We start from the raw sequence: 24,889 nt of genomic DNA on the forward strand, positions 1-24,889 counted from the left end.
AGCCATGCAGAAATTAGTCATTGAAGGCCAGGGTCTAAAACTTCTCTGATCCCTGTGGGCTTTTGAAAGGGTAGAGTTTGGTTTGTCTCTTATAGCTTAGAGAGGGTGTGTCAGGGCTCACCCCCAGATTGGGGTGACCCCAAAAGATGGAAAAGTCTCTCCTCCAACCCATGCCTTCAAAGAAAGACTCAGTAGTCTTCTGTTGTCCGGTCTCAAGGTAAGTTGATTGTGTGTTATCTAAAAGATTTTCTCCCTGAGCTGCTGCGGTCCGTTCAGCAGTCAGGCAAGGGCACACTCCGACACCCAGGGGGCTGGTGTCCTCTTTTATATCATACATTACGTGTTAAATGTTTACAGTTTCCCCACATGTCCATCACCTATATTGAACAGTGACTTTCTACTCTAAACCAATCTGTGAGTGCCAACATCACCAAGAACATGGAGGTTAGGAAGAAGAAGGAAAGAGGACAGGGCACACCCAAGTCCCTCCATCTTAGAACCTCTGACCTCCATGTACAAAACTCAGACCCCTCTGTACAAGGCCTAAAACCCCCCTGTACAGCACTCAAAAACTCTTCTCTCACTTTGTGACTACTTCTACTATAATATCTAAACTTTTGTGAATTCTCGTTCTTCCTGCAAGGTTGGTAAATTGTTCCATGGATCAAGTTCAAAGCCACAGGGGTCTGCGGCTGCATTCCAGGGTCTCAGATGCTTCTGACCTGGGCCCGGAACATCCAAGAGTGTCCAAGGGACATTCTGGGTTCCGACAAGGGTGTTAACATTGAGTCTCATTGAAAATGCCTGAGTTGCCTTCCCTTGGCTGCTGGGGAACGTCCTGGTACCTAGCCTGTACTGTAATGTGGGTTTGGGTGCCACACACCCTCCTCCCATGACTACATCCTGACCTTTGAAGGCAGTGCTTTGCAGTGCCTCAGTGCACTTTCCATGGTCCCTTGTGACCTTGCAATTGGGGTTCCAGAGCTATGCAAAACCTATACACTATGTTAAAAACCCCATTTTAGCCAGACATCTGCAAACTGTGACCATGCAATGATGCATCTGTAATCCCAATATTAGTAAGGGATCCCCGCAGCCACAAATCTTGCAATATTTACCCTCTGTTAGCCCCACTTTTCTGTTCCCCATGAACCACAGTGCACAGGGACAGAGCTTGGTGTGCCTTCAGTTCCAAGAGACCCACAGTTTTGTTCAGTTAAGGTGCCTTGTGACAGGAAGATGTAGTCTGCCACCTACCCTGAGCCGCTGCAGGCTCAGGCTGTGCTGGCTCTACAGACCTCTACTGGCTGAACAGGGCTGCTCAGGGATGCTGTACCGCCGGCTCCCGGGGACTGCAAGACTTGTGGAACTGCTGCAAACACGTGCTCCCTTTTCCTGCTGCTCTCCCCACTCTCTGGTACAGATGAACATACTCAGCTTTCCCAAGAGAAAATCTGAGTGCAACAGCTTGTCCATGGTGAATAGCTCCTTCCACACCAGCACTCTCTCCTCTCTCAGAGGCTGCCAGTTTGGATTCACCTGGCAGGATCCATTCCTCCCCAGCCTGTTTTCAGCAGTGTGCCCCACAGGTACTCATTGTGGGAGAGTTTATTCTAAATATAATGTACAGAAAGTGCCCTTTGCCTGCACAGATTTCTCATAAGAATCCCCAGATTGAATGGTCACAAAGTTTATACTGCTTTATACTGCTTTATACCACTTGTAGTGGTACAGTTTTATTGCCAGGTTTTAGTAAGAAAACACTTAGTACAAACATGCACATTGTGTTCATTCAGGGTCAGCTAGAGAAATCAGCTTTTGTTTCTATGTTACAAATCAGTTATTGCCACTTCCATGTCTCCACTCTGAAGTTTAGAATGCCCAGGGTCTTTCCTGTGTTGCATCTGTGAAACATCTGAATATTATGAAAGCTGCAGCAAAGGACAGGTCCTTCCTCAAATACTTTACAGTTTAAACAGACTGAACAGGCAAAAGGTGAAGGAACAGGAATGTTGGTTTTTGTTGGGTTTTTAGTTTTTGTTGCCTACTGTAGGTGAGATGTATGGAAATAAAAGTACCAGCTTAAAAGTACCATACCTCTGGTGTATGTCTGCAAAGCTATTTATTTTTCTTCATATTTGAAAAGTGGTAACACAACACAGTAAATAACTGGCAATATATATTATCTGGGTCAGGCCCTGAACTGGGTACTGGAGGGGTAGAAACACCTGCTAAGGCCCCTTACTGGGGGAAGGGACACCTTCTAGGGGCCATGAGTTCCTTGTGTGCTTAAACAAGGGTGTAAAGAGTAGTAGGAGGAAGGTTTTCTTCCTACCTAAGCCAGGGACCACACCTCAGCTTTAGGGGCTGTGGCATTCAAGGAGAGACTGAGAGGGCTCTGCTGCCTCAGGTACCAAAACAAGACTGGGAACATCACTTTATTACAAGTAATGAGAAAATACCACACACTAATAAGCCCTAAATAAAGTGGAGAAAGGCATAACCAGAAGTGTCTGGATGTTGAAAGCAAATTCAGCGATGGAAGTGGAAGCATTTCTACCACGGGGGTGATGAGGCACTGGGGCTCGCTGCTGGAGACCACATAAATCCCTTGTTCTCTGATGCCTTCATGTGAATTCCCAGAGTGTTTGCTTTAGGCAGCTTGGTGCCAGGTGTCTGAGTAAGCAGAAACTCCAGTGGCAGAGAGGGTGTCTGTAGAGATGGGCCCCATGAGTCCCTCATGTCACCACCTTCTCTGTCCAGCTGACTCACGGTGTGCAGGGTACCTTGCTGCATTCTGCTGGCTCGCAATAAAACCCTGGGAATTATCAGCACTTAATTTTGTTCTCTCCCACTTTATGGAATGTGTGAGAATCACTTCTTTAGATTGGGACTGGGCGCCCAAGTGGGCAGGGAGAGGGCAGGTGACCGTGGAGAGGGCTGTACTTCACGTGGCAGCCAGGAGCACACTCTGCCACCAGGACAGTGTCCATGATGGTGTTTCCGTAGGAGTCGAAATGGGGGTGCTGGGAAGCTGGTTCAGGCCTGGGAAAAGCAGTTGGCATGGTCATAATCAGGCAGGAAACGGGAAATGGCGTTGTGAGGGAACAAACAGGAAGCGATGATGGCAGAACAGCGCGGCCCAGCGTGGGCTCCAACTCAAGGAAAACGCTGCTCCGCTGTGAGGGAGGTGGCGGGAGCAGTGTCTGCTCTGCACCACTGTGTCCTGCACCACGCTCCTGTGCCCAGAGCTGTTTATCCTTAGCAGCTACTTAAACAATAAGACCAAACCGGTAAAGGCTTGTTTATGCTTCCGCAGCCTTGAGGAGACTGAAGGATGTGAACGAGCCCTTACAACATCCTTCTAAGCCGCATTAGCATTAACAATTCCACCTCATATGTCAGGAGAGAGAAACGGCCAGCCATAGAAACAGAGACCTCCTCAAGGACATGTAGGGGTTAAGTGTCTGCATCCCACTCCCTTCAGAGAAGCACTGCTTGCTCCTCAAATTCATGCTTTGGGATGCCTCTTGCACAGCTCAAACCATCTTAAAAGCTGTTGTCAGGTTTCAGTTAACGACATTGACCCTTCCAGGCATCATCCTTCCCCCCAGTTATTTCGGATGCCTTTGAAGGAGCAAACATTGGAAGGATTTACCTTTCTCCGTGAACCCTAGATAAGTCACACGGTTGGCTTAAACGAGACGCTTCACGCTTGGATGGCTGCAGTGAGGTGAGATGAATCTGCATCTGCTGGAGATGACTGAGAGCAGATTGTGCAGCAACTGCCAAAAGGCAAGGCAATTCTTCCTCCTCATGTTTGAAAAATGTGTATCTGATGCAAGGGTTCCTTAACATGACTGTCTCCATGAAAAAGGAGATTTTTTTGAATTTTAAGCACACAGGTATTTCTACCTCCTCCTAGGATGTAAGTGAACTCTACCTCCAAAAACCTGGACAGGCACTGTGAATTGTATCTACAGTTTTGAAGAACTTCAAAAACCTCCTCCTAAGCAACTTATGACAAACATAAATACCATTAAAAGCATGAAAATCAGTGTAGTCTTAATGAAAGGAGAGGGTTGGGAGGAAGAAAAGAGCCGCTGTACTATAAGGAGACATGAGAGGACGGGAAACTATTGATGAAGAAACAAACACCAGGACCTGGTGGGCTGAATTGAAAGAGGGGATTAGAACAGAGCCATTTCTTTTTTAATTACCATGCTTTTATCTCATGTGGGTTTTTACCCCCCAGATACATGTTGTTCAAATTGTCTTTTGTTTCTTTGTTGACAATCTTCCAGAGAACAAATGAGTTTATGATCAAGAAAAAAATGCTTTGGCAATGCTTTGGCATTTTCTGCCAAAGCAGAAAATGTAAGGCAAATATTAAACAGTGTTAATAGAGGAGTACTTTCAAATGCACAGTGATTCATATCTGCATCAGTAATTTCAACCCTCCTCACAAACCTCTGTGGGAGCCGTGTGCCCTGTCGGAACCCAGAATGTCCCTTGGACACTCTTGGATGTTCCGGACCCAGGTCAGAAACATTTGAGACCCTGGAATGCAGCCGCAGACCCCTGTGGCTTTGAACCTGATCCATGGAACAATTTACCAACCTTGCAGGAAGAACGAGAATTCACAAAAGTTTAGATATTATAGTAGAAGTAGTCACAAAGTGAAAGGAGGAGTTTTTGAGTGCTGTACAGGGGGGTTTTGGGCCTTGTACAGAGGGGTCTGAGTTTTGTACATGGGGGTCAGAAGTTCTAAGATGGAGGGACTTGGGTGTGCCCTGTCCTCTTTCCTTCTTCTTCCTAACCTCCATGTTCTTGGTGATGTTGGCATTCACAGATTGGTTTAGAGTAGGAAGTCACTATTCAATATAGGTGATGGGCATTGGGGGTAAACTGTAAACATCTAATACGTAATATATGATATAAAAGAGGGCACCAGCCCCCTGGGCATCGGAGTGTGCCCTTGCCTGACTGCTGAACGGACCGTAGCAGCTCAGGGAGAAATCTTTTAGATAACATGTAATATGTATTATGTAATATGCAATAAACATGTAATAAACTACCTTGAGACCGGACAACAGAAGACTACTGAGTCTTTCTTTGGAGGCACAGGTTGGAGGAGAGACTTTACCACCATCCCGGGCTCACCCCAACTCGGGGCGAGTTCCGAGAGTGCCCCAGTACAGGGATCACCACAGCTCTTGCATGATGCCAGGAATGGCCAAATCCTGTTCTGACTGGTGAAGGCCTCTCCAGCTATAAACCTAACTCTCAGCAGATCTGTTTGGATGTTAAATACAACTTAGTTCAATTTAATTTATAAAAACACACATGGTGTCTCTGTGACCTTCTAGGCAGTTAGTTGAAAATATAATCACCAAAACCACTGTGAAGCCAGCAACAAATCAGCTATAAATAATTCAACAAATAAGCTATAAAGTACAGCTAAAAGATGTCATCACCAAACAGCCTCTCCTCAAACTGCATTATTTCCTCCATTAAATGTCTATTTGCAAAACATGATTATGAGCAAGGTGCTCCTTTTGAACCTTGGGACTCTCCCTGGGGATGACCTGATCTTCACACTGAGCAGCTGGCAGGGTGGGTTGGCTGCAGGGATAGATGGAGTCTGAGCACTGTCTCCAACTTGGTTGGCAAGAGGAAAGACAGAATGCTTGCAGAGGAAATGAAGGATTAAGCCCTTCCATGGTGGTTATGTACTATACTGCTATGTCTGTGAGAGGCAAGTCCATCACTATTCTACAGTCTGTGGAAGAGATAAAGTAGTCATGGGATCATCTGTGTTACACAGGTCACACAACACCCAGGGCTATGTTATCCCCAGGTGTAGAGCCCTCTGTGTGCCTTAGCTGTAGGTGTCCCCTCTCACATGACATGTCAGCCAGAAGTGACCCAGTCAGAGGGGAGGATGGTGAGATGAAGACTTGGGCAGCAGGAGTTATTTTTCCAGTCCATTCCATGCCCTGCACTTTTAAACTGGATCTACTCTTCCCATCCAGGGGAGCACTCCTGCAGCGGGGAGCTGTGCAGAGCCTGTCACCACCGAGTTCCTCAGGGACATGTGTGGAGTGCTGCTGGAAGGCAGTGAAGACCTCTGGGTGGCAGTGACTGCTGGGTGAGCTGTGTAAGCAGATCAAGGGCGTGTTTCTTTCCCTTTGCATCTCCCGAGGGGTGAAAAGCTCGTTGGAGGGGACAACTGATGTATCTGAGAATGGAGCACCTGGGGAAGCTGATGGTCTGTCATCAAGATCTAAAAGGGAGGAAACAAGGGTACATTCCACAAAGTACAAAGGTCCTTGGAATCAAATGCTGAGTGGAACAATTGCATTGGCATCTGAAATTATTGCTGTGTACACAATCAATTACCTGATGGACCAGAGAGTTCCATCCTAACCCTGCAGCATGATAGACCACTGTGCTGCAGAAATAAGCCCCAGAACTGTACAGGGGCAGAGGAGCTAGGATGGCAGTGGTAATGCCCAGCAAAGGCAGGAGAAAGAGAAAGGGTAGCTTTATGGTGCTGGGTAACACCATTTCCCAGAGAAGGTCTGAGAGCAGAGTAGGATGGTTTAGAGCAGATGCAAGAGTGATCGAGGAGAAATCTCACTGCTTTGGGTGTCACTGGCCAACCTGCCAGCTCTGGGAGCTGAGCTGGCAAAACCTAAAAAGAGAGAGCAAGACTTAGGGAGGGAGAGGCACAACGAGGGCAGGGAACCTTGATGGTGAGGGTGTAAAATTGAAGTTGTGAAAACAGTGAAGTGTGACAGAGGGCCAATGAGTGATGTCAATTCTCCACAACTGGAGTTTGGATTGAGAGCAAAATGTGCTGGGAGTGTCATATTTGCTGCGTAAAACCAATGTGTATTTATGGGTCAGGTATGGGAGATAAGGGAATGACAGGCAAACACAGATACGTAACTGTCGCTTAGGCTGCTGTAGTGAAGGTTTGTTAGTGAACATTTTAGTATAAATTAATGAAAGAAACGACTGAGGAGCAATGAAAATACCTGATATGCATTTTTTACAGAGATAGTTTCAGCTGTTGGACTAGGTGGCTGCAATTGCACGGTAACTAATTTACTCTTCCTCAGCAGCTCTTTCAAGGCTGAAAGCTGTTGCTGATCAAGTCTTGTGCATGTCCTGTATCGACCCTAACTTCTACAAGCACCCCTCACCTACACTACCTGAAGTAAACTCCGTGCCCTGTGCCGTGTCCTGCTGCGTGTTGTCTCAGCACCAGTGGGTGCTATAGCTACGGGTATATCCCAGCATCTGTCTCCCTTCAGCAGCCGAGTCGTCAGAGGAAAGTGATGCAGGGCTGGAGCTGAACATGAAACAACTCAGGGGAAGCACTACCCGAGGCAGTACCTCTCTTACTCATTCCAGCTCCAAAATTATTTATACTGGAGGGCTCTGTGTGACTGTGGAAAAGTTTTTAACAGGTTCTAATACAAGGAAACATGAAAGAGTTTCTCAGAAGCAGAGTCCGTTCTTAAAATTGTTGTTTTGTCACATGGATTTCAAGTGATTTTGTGCAGTCTTTTAAAAGTGAATGCCAAGTTTAGCTGCAGTCCTTGTACCAAATCCATAATCTTACCATAGTTACTGCAAATTATACTGAAAGCAATAAACTGTACAGTTTGGTCTGAGAAGTCTGTAAGCTTGTCAAGAGCTTGTTAGGAGAAAAGGCACTGCTTATCATGATATTTTGGTCCTGACATAGTCTGTGGTCCTCAAGAGGAATCTCTGAAACTGAGGTTGAGGAGTCTTTAGAGCCAGAAGGATCTCAGCTCCGCCTGGGGAATTCACACTCCATGGCTCAGAGATGTACTCACCTGGGGGGAGCCAGGCTGCTGAGCAGTCAGAGCCCTCGGTGAGGAAGGTTTTGGCCAAAGATGTGGGTTAAATCCAGGTCATATTATGTGTTCAGCTAACTTTCTTGTGGTTTCTTTGGCAAGGACTTGGGGATATGCACACGTGCAGAGATTCACATATGCTTTCCATGTCCCCCTGTGTGGAAGCAGGCACTGCTCCTGTTTTTCCTGTGTAGGATCTGTGATCTATTCCGGTAGCTGCATCGTGCCGTGCTGCCTCCAGTAAATATTCACAGATTTCCTTGTAAGATGATGCTTTTTTTTTCCCCCCCTCTCTCCTGTGTGGATACACAAAGGCATGTGTTGTACCTGCTTTGCCCCATGGGATCTACATAATCAGGTCCACAGTTTTAATGGATTTCAACTCCTTTCTGTCTATGGGTACAGTTTCCTGTCATGTTTTGAGCAGGAAGAGCCGAGTCTTTTTTGGTCTTAGCACTCCTGCTTGCCTAGGCATTGGGAAGAGTTCTCTGTCTATTTTCCTGTTTGATTTTTGTGTGTGTTTTGTTTTAAGCAGAACAGAGTGCATGTGTGTATGTAATCCATGTGCTCAATTAAGAGAGGCATCTGTTGGGTTTATTTCACATTGCCGAGGAAGGACTGCAAGCAGGGAGCATCTGCTCAGCTTTTTGTCAATGGCTTGTTTTTCATAATTTGCTCTACAGGGTGAATGTTTGGGGAGGGGGAGGTGGCTTTTTATTTCTGAGTTTCATCTTAAATTTATTTCTTATGGTAGCTGGGGAAATTGGCTGGGATTTGAAAGTTAATTTTGCTGTGAAAAGGTCTAAAGTGAGAGAAACAAAACCATCCAAAGTAAACAGTATTTATGTAACCCTAATAATGTACTCAGAAGAACCCTTATGAATCGTTATTTGCAGTATTTTAATGACGAAGTAAAAAGAATTTGTTATGGTGCTTTTTAAATGTCACTGGGGTTTTTAATTTTTCTTTTTTTTGGAAAAAAAATAGCAAATTTTGCTTAGATTTTATTTTGAGGAAAGATAGGAAAGGCATCCAATATTCAGATGATTTTTGGCACTTTGTCAACAACAACAAAACCCCCTGATTTTAAAATAGAGCAGCAGTAGTTTCCTGCTCTTATAGCTTTGCTTTTGTGCACTCAGATCTTGGATGTATTGCACCTAGCTGATTTAGTGAGAGACTTAATTGCCTGTAAATGTATGTGCTTCAAAGGCTACTAAACCTGCTGGGAGTGTTTATGCAAGTGTGCTTTTTACACTTTTTTTTGTGGAAATGTCCTCCAAAAGGGCTGTAGAGGGTAATGACTTTGTGATGCCCCGGGAGGACACAGCTGCTGATGTAGTGTAGGGAACTCAGGAGGAGAAAGCCTGAAACTCCCCCTAATCCCACAAGTGAAAGACAAATCTTACCCCTTGCAATCAAACAAACAAGGGTACAATCTTACATGTGTAGGTGTAGATGCTGTGCCAGAGTAACCTGTGGACTAGATTTGGATCTTACTAAAAGTGTTTAAAGAAATGGGCTTAAAAGAGATGGTAATAGTGTTTTGTTCTGTAAGTGAACCCCAAGACAATGCATTTATTAAACCACTTTGAAATGGTATTAAATCATGAGTTGTCAGGGGAGAGGAAGAGTGAAGCATTAATAAAAATAACTTTCCTGACAGTTCAGTCCCACACCATAGCAAGAGAATGTGTGTATATATATACACGTGTGTGTATATATGTTATTTAAATATTATCTATCACAATATAAATACGTATAACATTTCAAAATGTCAGATGAATGCCACTCAGCTGAACAACTTTGTTGGCATGTGTTAACACTGTAACTTTTTTTAATAAAAAGCAGCTGACATCAGTTGGTGTGAAAAATGTAAATGCAGGACTGCAGGGACCAGGCAGGAGATGTTACTTCTGGGGGGCTTCGCTAACTTTGGCTGTCACAGAATAACATGTGTAAAAGGACAAACCACAACAAACTTTGTAGTAGCAGGAAAGTATTTTCATTGCTTGAAAAAAAAAATAAAATTCAAACTTTGTCATCACATTAAAAACATTACATGAGAAGTAATAAACATATTTACACTTCTGTTTTGATTATAAATATACATTATATACAAAATAATGTTATAAAACGTAGAAAGTTCAGTGCTTCTGATTTTTTTTAAATTACTGAAATACTAGTCTTCAAAATAAACTACAAACAGACAAACTAAAACCCATATTATTGATTTCTGAAGGTCATCTTCAAAATGGTCCTACGTGGTCAAAGCAGAAGGTCAGTAGTGGACAATATGAAGGGATCTTGTCTGCACAATTCAAGGGAGTAGATGGGCTAGTCCAACAGGCTTTACAAGGGCAGGAATATCACTGTCAGAGAGATAGCACAGTCCAGGTTTCCTCTAAGAGATCTTGTTTCTCCCTCCTCATTCTGCCCCACGCCCTGGTCTCATTCATGAGTGTCACGGCACTTTCCACTGCGGTGTCCGGTATTATTGCTGTAAATATGTATAGAAGAAAGGAGCTTCTGCCTGCCTCTGGTTTCCAGGGACAGACACAGCATATTTTCCATGTAGCAGTGGGTGGGTGTGAAAGAAACAGAATGAGCCTAAAACCTTCTAACTTCAATCTCCACCTGTCTAGGCAGAGGGCATCTCAGTGGGTGCTTCACTACTGGGCATTTAGAACCAGGATGAAGAACAAGAGTTGGAGTTTTGCAACCAGATGGAGAAATGGGGGAGGAGTAAGTGGGTTGTGTCACACTGCTGCTGCTTCTTCAGAAAGTAACAGCTGCAATTTTGAGACTATTTGCAGTAAAAGGTGGCACCTAATTCAGAAACACTACATAAACCCCCGAATTTGTATCAAAATAAGGCAGGGAGAAGAGAATGAGGAAGGAGAAAAGAAGTAATGTCTATTCACAATCACTGGTAGTGCAAAGGGCATGAACACAGCTGAGACAGCTCAGCACATAAAGGTTCTAGAAGCTGATTGACTTTAAACGCATTTGTAAGGCCTTATATAGAGCTGGGATCACCTCCTCCCTATCAATGGGGACGAGGCAGTACACATTCCTTATCACAACTTCCACAAAAACCATGTTCCACATCGTGGCTTGAGTCAATCAGTTCTCCAAAGCATCGCCAAATGAGCTGACATGTAAATTCAGTTTTCTTCTTTCCTCCTCCTCTCACCCCTTACACAGTCTCCAGTACATGCATCAGGAGAGAAGGGATGCAAATGGATGATTAGCAGGAAGTATCAACCACCTCTGCCCAGTACTGTTCAGGTAACTGCAAAAAAAGCAGTCAAGTTTGGGCTTGTTAGATTCTCTTGACACATTATAGGCACTTTTAAACCCAGAAAAAATTGAGACCTCATTTATACTGTATCCATTATCTGCATAGCAATGTGTCTTGCTTCGCACCTTCCATGGCAACACCTGTGACAGTTATGTGCCTCCTTAACTACCAGCACCTCCCATAACCAGAGTTCTGGAAAGCCAGGGGTCTGTCCATGAGGAACTGGCCTCAGCATCTTTTAAAACACCAACACTTTTAACCTCTCTCTTCCCTCTGCCTCCCCTTTTCAATAGCAAATGCGATTTCTGGTATCAAACTTCAAACAAGGGCAGTAAGAACAAAAAGGTGTATTGCATCTTTCAGTAAATTCACAGTCTGTCCAGTTCACTCAGTTCCATCCTCCGCCTGAGAGCAGCAAGTTGCATGTAATTAAAAACAGTCCAATCCAGTTCTGAATTGTAAACAATGCAGCAGGAACGTCCATCTACTGGCATCATCAAATCTGAGGTGCAAATGGTCTGATCTTCAGTCTTATACCTGTCAGGATATAAAATAACACCAGGAATGAGAAGGAATCACGGCATATAGAGTAGTGCAGAACTAACAAACTATAATTTAGCTATGTCAAACCAAAGCAATTTAAGCCAAACACTACGCAGTTTAACTCTCAGTGCTTAATGTTTTCAATTGGGTCCAGAGGCAAAGCATCACCAGCAAAAATAAAATAGTCATGTGTGTGATGAGTGGCCTCTCTACCTGGACTGAGGGGGAGAATGCTTACAAACCTGGGAGCTTAACATTAGGGATCTGTAAAAAAGTATATGGTATAGTTAAATAGCTTGTGTTTAGAAGCATTAAGCCTGAATGGTGTGCAGAGAGATTTTAGGGGTTGTCATTCTGAAAACAGAAACATTTTTGGAGATGCCTGATGTAAATTTGGGAGCCTAGCTTTGGTCAGCAAAATCTCTGAAGATACAGTATTTAGGTCACTTAATGGAATGCAGCGTCTAGCTGTCATTTCTATCTCTGAATCCTTTCACTTAGTCTTAAACTTTTAATATTGTTGGTTGACTTGTGTTCCAGCTTGCTTTCAAGGGGAAATCTGATATCCCCCTTGGAAAGGGAGACTGACTCCTGCAGATCTGACTTCATAGATCACTGGTGAATGGCACAGCAAGCTTCTCTTTCCTACAGGCTGAAATTAGTCCTGAAGATGACTACACTGAAGAAGGCAGGCATTGGTTAAAGTCAAATTGCCTTTAACTTCCACTGAGACTTTTTCCAAAAGGCTGGTAGTTCTTCAGGAACTATTTGGTTCCTCAATATCTGCTTTTCAAAGTCTTTAAAGTTCAGTGTTAGGCCTTTCCTTTTTTTGTGTATCCAACTTTTCAATATAATGTAAAAATTGAGATGTTTTTATCAGTAACAGCATTAACTGCTAGAAAATATGTAGCTGGAACTTAAATGCTAAGAGGTTGAAATTACCTTATAACAGACTTCCTAAATGGCTGTTATGCCTATCCACTAACACATCCTGCTACCTTCCATCTTCAGCTAGAAATCTATAGCTTTGCCTGTTTCCACAGAACAAAGATTATCCATTGTAGTCACAGGAAAAAACATGGCTTTATATCAATGGGCCTAAGAATGATTATTATTTCCATTTTTTCTCTGACCACCTATTTAATCCTACAATATGCTGGATTTTTATGGGCTGATGTTCTGTGTTTTCATCTATCACTGACTTATCTATGCCCAAAACCTCTGGTTTAATAAAGTCAGAGCGGCTTATTTTTTTATTTTCCCCACTGTATGTTCTGTGTAGGCCACAGAAGAGGAGAGGAAAATGCTGGAAGCACCATGATCCCTGGAAATAAAGGAACCTTCTCAGATACAATACTAAAGGATAATTTACCCTTTTACCTTGTGAATTTTTGCCTGTCCACCTCTGTACTTCCTTACCTCTGTGGCTATGATGCACTCATTCCTTTCTTCTGTTATCACAAAGACGGACTGGTACATTGAATCCCTCGGAGAGCATATCGCTGATATTCTGCATTCTGGCTTTTCACTAAGGCAGGGCAGAGAAAAAAAGAACATTAGCTGATTACTGACAAGCCTGACTCTCAAAATCTACCATGAATATGGAGCACTGGAACGAGATAGCCATGAAGGTGTGGAAGAGAAGTGCATGGGATCAAGTTTCACACGTTCTGTGTCTGCTGGGATATTATGCTAGAGAAGGAAATAAGGAAACAGCGAGAGCTGTTCCTCCTATGCTCCTGCCATGTCCAACCTAACAGCGGGTTCCTCAGAGCCCCCGGTGTAACAACCACACCCAGATCCCAGACAAGACCTTCAGTACATGAATCAGAAGAATGATAAGCCACTGAACACCTGCCCTTTTCTCCTTTTGAAAAAGAGTAGTTGGTTTCACTCCATCATTCTTCTCAGTAAGCAGATCGTCTTGCCTTCTTACAAAGAGAAATACTTATTTTTAATCACTGTATGCCTTTACTGTTGTTCCTCCAAGATCTACTGACACAGAGGAAAGATACTTCTTACTTTCACCACTGGTCTAGCCACTCCGGGTTCCTTCACAGTATCCATACTAACAGCACCCTGCACAAACACTCAAATTAATTGACTTAGCTAAGGACAGCACTTGGTTGTGACACATGTACTTCAATATGAAGATTCCTGGCTTTGATCTGGTTTGTTTTGTATATTATCTGCTTGAGGTTTCTTTTTCCCTCATATGCTCACCTGCTCCTAGACTGATATGAAGATGAGTGGCTTTAAGAAAGACTGTAATAAAAACTGCATTCTCACCTGTGTAGTCGGAGGGGAGACTTCTCTCCTAAACACTTTTCACTTTTGTAATATTTATCTTCCGGTGTCCCTCTACTTGTCAGGTCTTTTACCAGATTGTAGTCCAGTTTATGGTTCTTGGGTTTGTAGTTTGATTTCTCCAGCCCACAGTCCACTTCAAGGTCTTTATTTTTATTGGTGTTTTTCAGCTGGGAAGCTGGAATGAGATTGTCCTTCTGGAAGTCAGACAGGTTGTTCATTGTCTCCAACTCCTGCTCTGGGTGCATCCTCATCTGCCTGATGACCATTGCTATCATGCAGAACAGTATAAGCAAAGCCACCAGCCCCACCCCCATGGATATAGCAATCCAGGGGACTGGTTTAGGAGGAAGTGTAACAGGCACTGAATAAACTGGCAATTCACAGCGGTTGCCCATGAAGCCAGAAGGACAGTAGCAAACAAAGTTGGCACTATAAAGTCCACTGTAGCATGTGCCTCCATTCTCACATGGCCCAGAAGCACACTCATCTCTGGTTTTGATGTCACAGTTCCTGCCACTGTAGCCTGGCATGCATGTGCAGGTGTAATCGTTGATTAGATCATGACAAGTTCCCCCATTGGAACATGGGTTTCTGGCACAATCATTGATGTTTATCTCACATTTCTGACCAGAGAAACCAGCCCGACAGCGGCACACACGAATCTGCCCAAGGTAAAAGCAACTACCATCTGAGGGGGAAAAAAGTAAAATAAAAATTAGTTTGCAATGCACTTCACTCAGAAATCTAAACCCTTCTCCAGGCAGCATGCTATACTACCTCAAGGAGAGAGAGGTTATTTTACAAAACAACCACACATCTAGAAATTCATTCTAATTTACCTAATTGTATCACTGTGCCTTAAAATTATGCCCCTTCTAAATATGTAATAGAGTTAATTTAACTTAATTCTGCCATCTTCCCCACCATATGATAAAACTCATGCATTGTTTTGTTGCATAGAAAATGCCAGTGGAAGTCCCGCCCCAGCAAGAGACTAAAATTAGGGTGGATGTGGAATACAGTGGGGGAGAGAGACTAATGTTCTAGAGGAAGAGTAGAGGTCAGATTGGATTTCTATCACTTCTGCACTGAAAAGCACAAATGAGTCAGAGTCATGAGATTTTTTGATTAAAAAGACTCACCATTTGCACATGGGTTGCTTGTGCACCTGTCTACTTTTTTTTCACAGTTTGACCCTGTGAAGCCGAAAGGGCAAATGCAAGTGTAGCTGGCCCCTTGCTCCTTTTCCAAGCACGTGCCACCGTTGAAGCACGGAGAATCTATACATGTCAGAGCGCTGTGCTCACAGTGAGTGCCATAGTAGCCAGGGGGGCACAGGCAGTGATAACCGTTCTCCATATCCTGCAAAACACAACATTAGGCCACTGTTATTTCATGGAAACAAGCGACAGCTCCCTGCACGCTTAGTTCTGGTCAGCAGCAAGTGCTGTTCAGTCCCCTCTCATCCACAGCCTGATGTGGCAAAAGCAACATCAGGAGAGTAAACAGCTGCAGGTTGGACTGTGAGGGACAGAGCTGCGGATCAGCCGTACTCAGCACACAGGAGTAATCGTGCAGCTACACACGCAGCGCAGACGCAGCACACAGGCAGCTACACAAAAACATTGCTAACACCACTACTGTCTAATGGCATCCAGAGGTCTTCCCAGATGTCTTCCCACAGCAGAGTGGTATGTGTTGACCTCACAGTTGTGATCAGGCTATTTTTCCTCAGTGTGAGAGCCCTTTTTTATTTCACAAGGGATTAAGTTGCTTTGGCTTGCCTAAGTCCCACCACTTACATCATAACAAACTGTTTCTTCTTTCCAAGTACTGTATGTCCAAGGCTTTGGGAGAAGGGAGGTAGGGTCTTGTGCTTTAATCTAAAAATTGCATTGGCTTTAATCTAAACATACATCAGATTTCATTTGATATCTATAATCAATCAGCCTTTAGCAATCCATCATTGGTAAGAATCCACCATTAAGCGGATCCAAAACCAGGCTGAAACACTAAACTACGAGAATCCAAAAGTGTGGAATTCTGTTTTACAGAAAGTTTTAGCTGATTGCCCCCATATTGTTTGACACTATCTTCTCACTTTCTATAGCAAAAAGCAAAATTTTCTTTATTTGCTATTAAAATGCATACTTAGTGCATTTCTGTAGGAACAGTTGTTTGAGAAGCTTATTTTTAACAGAACTGCTCCCTCATCAACCCTGAATCTTGCCAAGTTCTCCTAATGGCTGCCACAGAAACCCAAGGATCAGTTGACTAGTTCTAATCTAGATGATACATCTCCTCCTGTAACAGACTTCCTCCCCTGACACCTCTTGGAGAGGGTTCAGTATGATAGCTGTGAGCATCAGCAATGAACCTGCGTCCTATCGAATTCCCATTATGTTGTTACAGAACCATTTCTGAAAAGGTACACCGGGGCTTACTTCACGCAAAGGCTTTACATTTAAAATGCCCCTACCGTGCAACTGCCACCATTCCTACAGGGATTGCTGTCGCACTCGCTGATCTCGTGTTCGCAGTCGACGCCGGTGAAGCCGGGTTTGCACGCACACGTGTAGCTGCCCTGGCCAGTGTTCATGCAAGTTGCTCCATTTTTGCATGGCCTGTGGTGAGTGCAGTAGTTCAGATCTGCAAAGACACCAGGAGTTAGGAGAACGTCTTTGACAGCTGAGAAAAGAAATACATACCAAAAGGCTATAATCAAGAAAAAAGACAGAATTTCCAATGAAGCATTTCATTTTGGTATCGATGGGAATACTGGAGATTGTTATCCAGGTTATTATCAGTCATAATGACATTATGATCTATTACTTGAGCTCTGAATTTTGAGAGAGCTGGCAAAAATATAACTCTCTCAGAGTTTTCGTATATTCTCCCCTTTTGTGGACATAAAACTCTTAGCTGCAATGGGTACCAAACTGGAAAATGTACTTCATAAGCGTGTGTTCTCTGAAACACACACCACAGCACTATGGACACTTCATGTGCAGCATGCTACACACTAAAAGAGTGAGCCCCATCTTTAAAAGGCGTGCTCTGAGGCACATTCTGTAAAGGCAGTGAGGAAAAACAAAAGATGTTTTGGCTTTGAGATTTAAACAAACGCTAGAAATCTCTTCTTGTTTATTTGCTCTCTTGTTATAGATGTTAGTAGATTAAACTGTCAAATGCCCTGCCAAGCTTGATAGTTTTATTTTTTTTCCTTTAAATTTGAGACAGAGGTTAAGCATAAGTTCATAGGACATAAGTAAGAAAAGCTTTATTATCTCTATAAATACTATAGAGTAATTTGAATGCAACTGGTTAATAGATAACTATAAGCAGAAAAAAAAAATCTGCAACTTTACTTTTCCTGCTTAATTCCAGCCTTCACCATCTTAATCCTATAACTGTCCTGGAAACACTTAAACTGCTTTGAGCACTTAATGATCTCAGTGCCAGCAGTGTATATATGGCCTTGAGGACATGACTGCTCAGCTGGCTACGGTTCAGTGATTCAGTGGGTTGAATAGGTGGAAGTGGTCTGGTGTACCTTAAAATGGAACCTGTACTTTTCATTCTTGCTTACATGATTTTTCTCTCATGCTCCAGACTTATCATATGAGTTAACTTCCTTCTATGCAAAATAAGGAAGGCCCAAATGATAGTGGTTACTGCTGCTGGAAACTATTTACTAAACTCTTATACTTGTACAAGGAATAAGTTAAACTTTGCTTGAGCAGGCAGAAAGCTCATCCAGATTGTTAGGTCTTTCTCCAAGAGAAACTTCTTTTGCAAGAGAAAAACTGCAGCTACCAAAAAGGTTTCCTTGTTTTCAGACAAAATTACTACAAGAACTGGTATGTAAGGCTGCAGTGCTACAAACTGATGCCTGTGAAGATGTACCTTGGGTAATTTAATTCCAGATCCAGTGCGTCAGATTCCTTAGTACTAAGGAGTACCCAACCTAGAGCTGTAAGTGCAAGCTTCAGAACTAACCTTGATCACAGAAGAGGCCACCCCATCCTTCATCACATATGCACTGCCACTGCGTTTTACAAGTCCCGTGGCGGCAGCCTATATGGGGAATGCATTCATCACAGTAGCGGCCTTGCCAACCAGGACGGCAGCTAAAAGGAAAGTCCAATTAAAACATTAATGACATGGAGAAGAGTTTAAGTTTCTATTAAAAGGTGACATTTTAACTGATGTTCAGACTGCAATTGCCATCTACTCACATGCACTCGCCAGGCTTGTTGCAATACCCATTCTGTTCGGTACATCCAGCCAGACAGATGGCTGTGAAGAGAACATAAAAAAGCATAAATGTTTAGGTAAATACACATGGCGCTATAGAATACACTTTTATGGGACAAAAAGCTTTTTAAAAACACTTTTAAAAGAGTTTTACACTTTCAAAGCTTTGTTTTAAAATTTCTTGGTATGGGGAGTTCTGGAACAGGAGGAAGTGAACAGGGAGCGCCAACACTTGACAAGTTGTCCTTTAGTTTTTTCTGTTTATGCAACAAACGTGAACTCTTGCAACTCTTGTTAGAAAAGCAGCAAGAGAAAGCGGTTTTGGCTTGTGCTAATGAAAGGCTGAAAAAACCCAATGATACCCTGAGCTGAGAGTAAATGTTCCCACTACTACACTGCAACACCCGTCTCATGTCTTTTGGCTGCAGGAAGGGTTGGTGGCAGACTTTGTGCGAGCAAGCTGCTACCCTTTTACCTTGCAACAGCTACTGCTATTCAGGGCTATCAGCCAAGGTCCCTTTCCTGCCAGTTCGCTCTTTGCTGCTAAGGCTCGCAGAGGTGCAGCACAGCGCTGGGCGGCTGCAGCCAAAGGGGGCAAAGTCCTCAGCGCGCAACTTTGCCTCCCCAGACAGGGAGTGGAGAGGTCGCCACGAAAACACGGCCCGGGCCACGGGCGGCCTCCGTGAGCTTTAGAGCCGCCGCCCGCCGCGCCGCGCCGCGCTGCCCCCCGCCCGGCTGCCCGCGGCACTCACGGTCGGTGCAGTACTCGCCGGCCCAGCCGGGCAGGCAGGCCAGGCTCCCGTCCGCCGCGCACACGTAGTGCCCGAAGCGGTCGTCGCGGCGCTTGCAGAGGCGGGAGCAGCTCTCGCCGTAGTAGTTCTCGCTGCAGACCACGCGGTAGGAGTAGCGCAGCTTGGTCAGCGGGCCCTGATGCACGTCCTGGGACCAGTCCTCGCCCACGGACAGCGACCGCTGGATCGACATCTGGCTGATGAGCCACTCCTGCGGGGGCGGCCGGGAGCCTGCGGGAGAGCGGGCGCGGGTCAGCGGCTCTGAGCCCGCCGGGCCCGCCCCGCCGGGCCAGCGGAGCGGGGTACCCCGCTCGCACACAGATACACGGGCGTACGCACACACACATACACGCATACGTATATGCACATATATACATATACACAGGCACGCGTGTGGATGTTGATGCACGCAAGGGTACGAAAAGGTGGCCACCAGGGTGTGCGAACCCGGGCCAAAGGGACTCAGCCGAGGGGCCTGTGAAAGGAGGGCTGCTGTGAAATATCCTTTTCCTCTCCTCTCAGAAAAACATCCCAAAGCCATTATTCCTTTCCAAAGGGCGGAATTCGAGCAAGGTGTAAAATACAGGAAAAGGCGGACGGGGCTTGCTGGCAGGCTCCCGGCTTTCTCACCGCAGCCCGACTCGCTTTCCCACGCCAAAAATAAACCGGAGGAAACGCAATTGTGTTGGAGATTAGGCCGGGGCAGAATCAAAGCGGCCCCTGATGGATATCGTTGGGGGACCGGCTCCTGATGGTGGGATAAAGCCGGCCCTGGAGTTATGGTATAAACAGCTGAGCCGGGGGGGCCGCTCGGGACGGGGGGGGCGCGCGGGACGGGCCCGAGGGCGCTCCCGCCGCGCGGGCGCCCCCTGCCGGCGGCGCGCGCAGTATTCACCTTCCGGCAGGTAGTTGTCGGGCGCGTGCCAGGCCTGGATGATCAGGGAGAAGGTTCCCTGCGGGACAGAAACCAGCGTCAGCCCCGCAGCCCGCCGCGCACAGCCGGACCGAGCCGCGCCGCGCCGCGCCGCCGCACACCGGCCCTGCCCCGCATCTGCCCCGCCGTCCCCGCATTTGCGCTCTCTCCCCGCGGCTACCCACTTCCCTCCTTCCCTCTCTCCCTACAGACATCCCATGGATACACATCCCCACCTCCGAGCCCCCCAGCCCCTTGCTTTATTCCTCTTAATAACATTAGTTATCCCAAGTGCTTCTGATCTGAATGAGCTTTTTCATTGCGCTTTTTTTTTTTCTTTTTCTTTTTTTTTTTTTAAGGAAGTCCTGGAAATAAATCTAAAAGCAAAAGTAGTTTGTTTACATTACAGGTTATCAGCCCGCCGCGGTTAGCCTGCTCTTGCCACCCTCCTGCCCCACCATCAAAATCGGGTTTAAAGTAGAATCTCACCGGCCACGTGAAGTTAAAGGGCAGCTTAATGGGGCTGTCAAATCTCTCTGTATCCTTGATGCTGAAGGAGTTTATTCCCAGAACCGGGGTGATGATGCTGCCGAAAGTGCAGGAGCCCGGGGAAACCACTGTCTGAAAATGCTTCAAACAAACGCGAAAGAAGGTCCTGCAGTGGGGGAAGCAGGGCTTCCCGCTGGCCAGAGACGCGTGGCTATTCACGAATTCGTGTAGCTCCAGCTGGAAGACGCCGGAGCTGGACACCCTCTGCACAAAGGGGAGACACACAAAATAGCCAAATCAGACCTTACCCGGCTTTGCCATGCAAACTTGTTTCCATCACCCACTTTACATTTCGCGAACCCTTTTTTTTTTTTTTTTTTTTTTTTTTTTTTTTGCGTGTGCGATTACCTGCTGCAAAATCGTTAACAGAAACGTCAAGCCAAAGATGCGCAAGGCTGTCATCCTTGTGTTATTCGAGCTTCCAGTTCTTAGTGGGTTTAGTTTTCCTTCTGTATTCCTCAAATGGACCAAGCAAGCGCTTCTCGGTCGAGGGAGAAAAGAGAGGCGTCACGGCGATTCTCCGGGAGCAACCTGCTCTTCCAAATACTTCCCGAGCACCAGCAGAAATCGGAAGGTAAAATCCAGGTGTCGATCCGTCCCCTTCTGGGAATTAATCCTGCAGCCAGCCGCCGATCTCTGATCGCTGTCGTCGCCTTTATAAACTCCAAAGCCGGGTGGGTTTGGTGAGAGACGCGGAGGGGAGTGCTTAGTGTGGAACCGCTCCTCCTTTAACCGGTGCTAACAGCGCTCAGTAAATGGAAAACTTGCTTCGCTTCGAGCTGTTTATATAGTTGCCTCGCATCCTCACAAGCTCATTATGTAAACTGTCAGTCAGACTCACGGGCGATCCCTCCCCTTTTCCATCTTTCCTTTCTGGAAAAAAGAACCAAATGTTGCGGAGAGCCCTCATATCCCGAATTAATACCCTGCTGCCGCCGCCGCCGCCGCCGCTGCTGCCGCGCTGCCCGCCGAGGAGCCGAGCTGATTACGAACGAGCCGAGCATCTGTTCAGATATTTACGGCGCTCACACTGGGAGAGAGAGTTCCCTCGAAAATCAGACGCCTCTCCACAGGGCAGCTTTCTACGGCGGCCGAACAATAGAGGATGAAATGTTTCAAAAATACTCTTGTTAGTTAGTTCGTTTGTTCGTTCCCCGTTGCCCTCCACCCCACAACTCCACGCGTGTCCCCCCTCCCCGGCGCGTCCCGGGCGGCGGGACGGGGCGGCGCGCTGCCCTGCAGCCGCGGCCGGCCGGCGGGCAGGAGCTGCCCTGCCCGGCGGGGGCTGGTCCCGGCTAGAAACCAAAAGTAAAACGGTGTTTGCCCGGCAGGCGGGTACCCGGGGCGGCTCCCGGGGCGCAGCGCCCAGCTCTGGGGCGCCCGTGCCACAGGCCCGGCCCCATTCCTGACCCCGGCTAACGGAGCCCACCGAAGAAGGGGTGGATGATGGCAGGGGAGGCGGGCACGGCGGGGATCGACGGGCGCTCGGTCGCCCTTCCGAATTCGGTGGCGAACGAGCGTTCCTGCGAGGTGGCCGGGGTCGTCGGCAGGGATGGAGCTGGGTTTTCCCCAGGCTGCTCCGGGGAAACATGGGCAAGGGGAAAACTCGGGCGCCTGCAGGCAAGCGGGGCGGGAGCGGGGCCGCGGGCCGTGTCTGGCCGCCTGGCCGCGGCCGGGTTGCGGTCTGGCGTGTGCCATAAAGCCCTTGGCCTGATTGCAGCGTGCGCTTATTGTTGGGTCGCGTGTCCCTCATTAAAGCCAAGCACAGAGAAGGTCTTTCATGTGGCTTTTTATTTCAGCTTGTTAAATGGATGGGAGGCCGGAGTGGGGGAGGGAAGGAGGTAGGGAGAGATAAACCCTCAGCTGTATGGTAATGAGGTCTTGCCACCTTTCTGCCAGCGCCCGGCGCGCCAGGCTGCGGGCCTCCGCGGCGTGGGTCACCTGGGGAGCAACGCGAGGCGCAGAGCGCTGCCGGTCCCCTTCCGCCCCTCTGCTCTCCCAAAGGGTCTGTTCTCGCGGCGTTACTTCCCCACTCCGAGTTCTTTGGCGGGGGATAAGGAAAATCGGGGGTCTGGATCGTTTGGAGGCGAGGCAGCATGGGGAGGGCACACTCCAGTCAAACTTCCCAGGCCGTCGCGCTCCCTGGTACGTTTAAAGCGGCTGCTCTCCCTGGAGACAGGCTTTGGCCCAGGATGTGGTCAGGGTCCAAACGCCCGAGGTGTCACCGGGAGGGCCGGGGGAGAGGGGGTGGGGAACACGACACGGCTTCGCAGAGAAAGCGTGAGGGAAAGCCACGGGCACCGCCGCCGTGGATTGGTTTGGGCAGAGGAGCGGGCTAGAAATCGGGGTTGCCACCAAAAGAGGATTAAAACTTCTCCCGGTCCCCACTGCGCCTGTGAAAGCCGAAGCCGGGAGGCACAGACTCTAGCAATGTCGGGGGACTGCATCCGAGGCCGGGCACCCTTGGCTTGGCTCCGTCCCGGGTAGCCTGGCTATCGCCTGGGGTACGTGTTTGTGCGGATGGGAGCCGTGTCCGTGGTGGAGATAAACCGCGAGGCAGAGAGGCACAGGCGAGGAGCTCTTTTGTCTCGGCCTCGTAAACAAGTGGGAAGGAGGAATGTGTCGCAGCTGATGAACTCGGAATTTTGCAGCGATCCACCCGGCCAGATCCCGGCTTTACCAGCAGCAGCGTCAACTGTCAAAATCAAATCTGATGCTAATAGCTTCGGTACTAAATAAAATGAGAGGCCAGATAACATCAGTGCTTGATAAATGGTAATGAGTGTCTAACCTAGGGGAACAGAAGGGCTGTGGGGCTCTTTAATTCAGTATTGAAAGGCTAGCTGGGTACTGCAGGCTCTAGCAGATGTTAGTATGTGTGTGTTTTGATTTTTGACTTGTATTGGACGTTTATTAGGCTAACCAGAGCCACCCCACGCATGGCCACTTGGTCCAGGCACCATCTGGCACAAGCAGGGCAGCGTGCAAGAATAGGGCCTTGCTTTGGTGCTGAGGATCCACAGGCAGCATCTACCATATGGACCCAGAGCTAATGTAGGTTAAAGCAAGACAAGCTCATCTCTGCTTTTCACAGCTCTGCCAAACCTCTCTGCCATCCTGGCGGAGTGCACCTTGGCGGCCGGAGAAGAACTGCCACCTCTGCCTTCCCCCAGATCTGATGAAAGGGGTGCAAGCCCCCCCAAGCACTCCTCAACCCGCTCCACGGCTCCTGGGTGGCCACTGTTTTTCGAGTCAAGCCTTGCAACTAGCTTTGCTTGTTCCCGGCGGGAGCACAAGTCGCTCCAGCTTTCACGTGTCATCCCACTCAAAACCAAATATTTTCAGGAGATCGAGTGAGTGGTGCAAAACAGACGCTAAATGGTCCTCGAAACTCCAGACCATTATTTTGATTGCAGCTATAAAAAGAGTTCTTAATAAAATAATAACAGGGGAATATAATAAACCACCTGCTGCATGTTGACACATAGGCACAGGGAGTTCAGATTTAAAAAAAAAAAAAAAAAGTTTCATTAATAGCATCAAACAGCTGAGCCTGAAACTGGGCCGAGAGCAGATTAGAAGAACAACTCCTGCAAACTCTTTCCTGTGCCCAACACGCCATCCTGGGTCACTTGGAGAGCAACAGCCCAGCCACCTCCCATAAGATCCTTGGCTCAGTTCGAGGGGTACGTGTCCTCGGGACGGGGGGAAAGCCCGCAGAGCCCTCGGCTTTGCCAAGGGGGGGTGCACGCGGCCCCTGTCGGGATGCTGGGCACTGACCAGACCGGACATACCCGGTGGTCGCTGCCTCCCCGTCCTTTCCACCCTGCTCCCTCTCTCTCCAGCTCACTTACTCGAGGTCAGGGCGCTTTCTTCCCTTCTTTCGCGCCCCATTTGCTGCCGGTTTATCTCCAGGCTGGCCCTGCTCAGCATACGCGTGGCCGGGCCAAACGCATCTCGCTAACGAGACAACGTTAATTAATTCCGGGCGGGTGAAAGTTGCCAGCCTGCCCAAGCCATCCCTCCCCCCGAGCCCTCGTGCCAGGCTGCCCTCCTCCGTTCCCGGGGGAACGTCCAGCGCTACCCCACCCGCGGGATGTGCTCGAGCCCCCCCTGCCCCGGTCGCCCGTGTCCTTGCTGCTCTCAGCCTGCCAAACCCCGGCAAAGGGGCTGCGAAGGGCTCGCTATCGCCCGCACAGACGCAGCCAGCAGCACCTGCGTGGTGACTATCAGCTCCGCTTTCCTCTTTTTCTGAGGGCTCCATGATTTCTAATCTGCCCACCTCACCCACGGGGGAAAAGTCCCGCGAGGAGGGGGTCTGGCCGTGAGC

The 24,889-nt window shown here is 47.3% G+C and overlaps 2 protein-coding genes and 1 long non-coding RNA gene across 3 annotated transcripts in view; 2 read left to right on the forward strand and 1 right to left on the reverse strand.

Annotated features, from left to right (window-relative positions):
• The window catches only part of OIP5 (Opa interacting protein 5), a 273,973-nt gene that overhangs the window by 159,555 nt on the left and 89,529 nt on the right, over window positions 1–24,889 (forward strand). The window lies entirely within an intron of this gene.
• Window positions 9,875–21,704, reverse strand: DLL4 (delta like canonical Notch ligand 4). The gene is made up of 12 exons (XM_068193477.1): window positions 21,589–21,704; window positions 20,908–21,432; window positions 20,500–20,763; window positions 19,993–20,050; window positions 19,059–19,328; window positions 18,288–18,348; window positions 18,049–18,179; window positions 16,529–16,698; window positions 15,192–15,411; window positions 14,029–14,737; window positions 13,159–13,267; window positions 9,875–11,733 (listed from the first exon to the last, which is right to left on the reverse strand). Exons 2-12 carry the CDS (start codon window positions 20,959–20,961, stop codon window positions 11,728–11,730), a joined length of 2,052 nt encoding a protein of 683 aa, XP_068049578.1. The 5' UTR covers window positions 20,962–21,432; window positions 21,589–21,704; the 3' UTR covers window positions 9,875–11,727.
• Window positions 13,472–14,490, forward strand: LOC137475789 (uncharacterized). Its single transcript, XR_011000079.1, has 2 exons — window positions 13,472–13,910; window positions 13,985–14,490. It is a non-coding gene; the product is annotated as an uncharacterized lncRNA (long non-coding RNA).

The sequence above is a fragment of the Anomalospiza imberbis genome, chromosome 6 (assembly GCF_031753505.1).
Source record: "Anomalospiza imberbis isolate Cuckoo-Finch-1a 21T00152 chromosome 6, ASM3175350v1, whole genome shotgun sequence".
Lineage (NCBI taxonomy): Eukaryota > Metazoa > Chordata > Aves > Passeriformes > Viduidae > Anomalospiza > Anomalospiza imberbis.

Bases quoted from the DNA above. Each gene is read 5' to 3' on its own strand.
- DLL4 (XM_068193477.1), bottom strand. From the start codon at position 20,961: ATGACAGCCTTGCGCATCTTTGGCTTGACGTTTCTGTTAACGATTTTG. The intron at 20,764-20,907 runs GTAATCGCACAC...CCCTTTGTGCAG, and splicing joins TGTTAACGATTTTGCAGCAG to AGGGTGTCCAGCTCCGGCGT. The intron at 13,268-14,028 runs GTGAGAATGCAG...GCCCTGCCTTAG, and splicing joins TCTCCCCTCCGACTACACAG to TGAAAAGCCAGAATGCAGAA.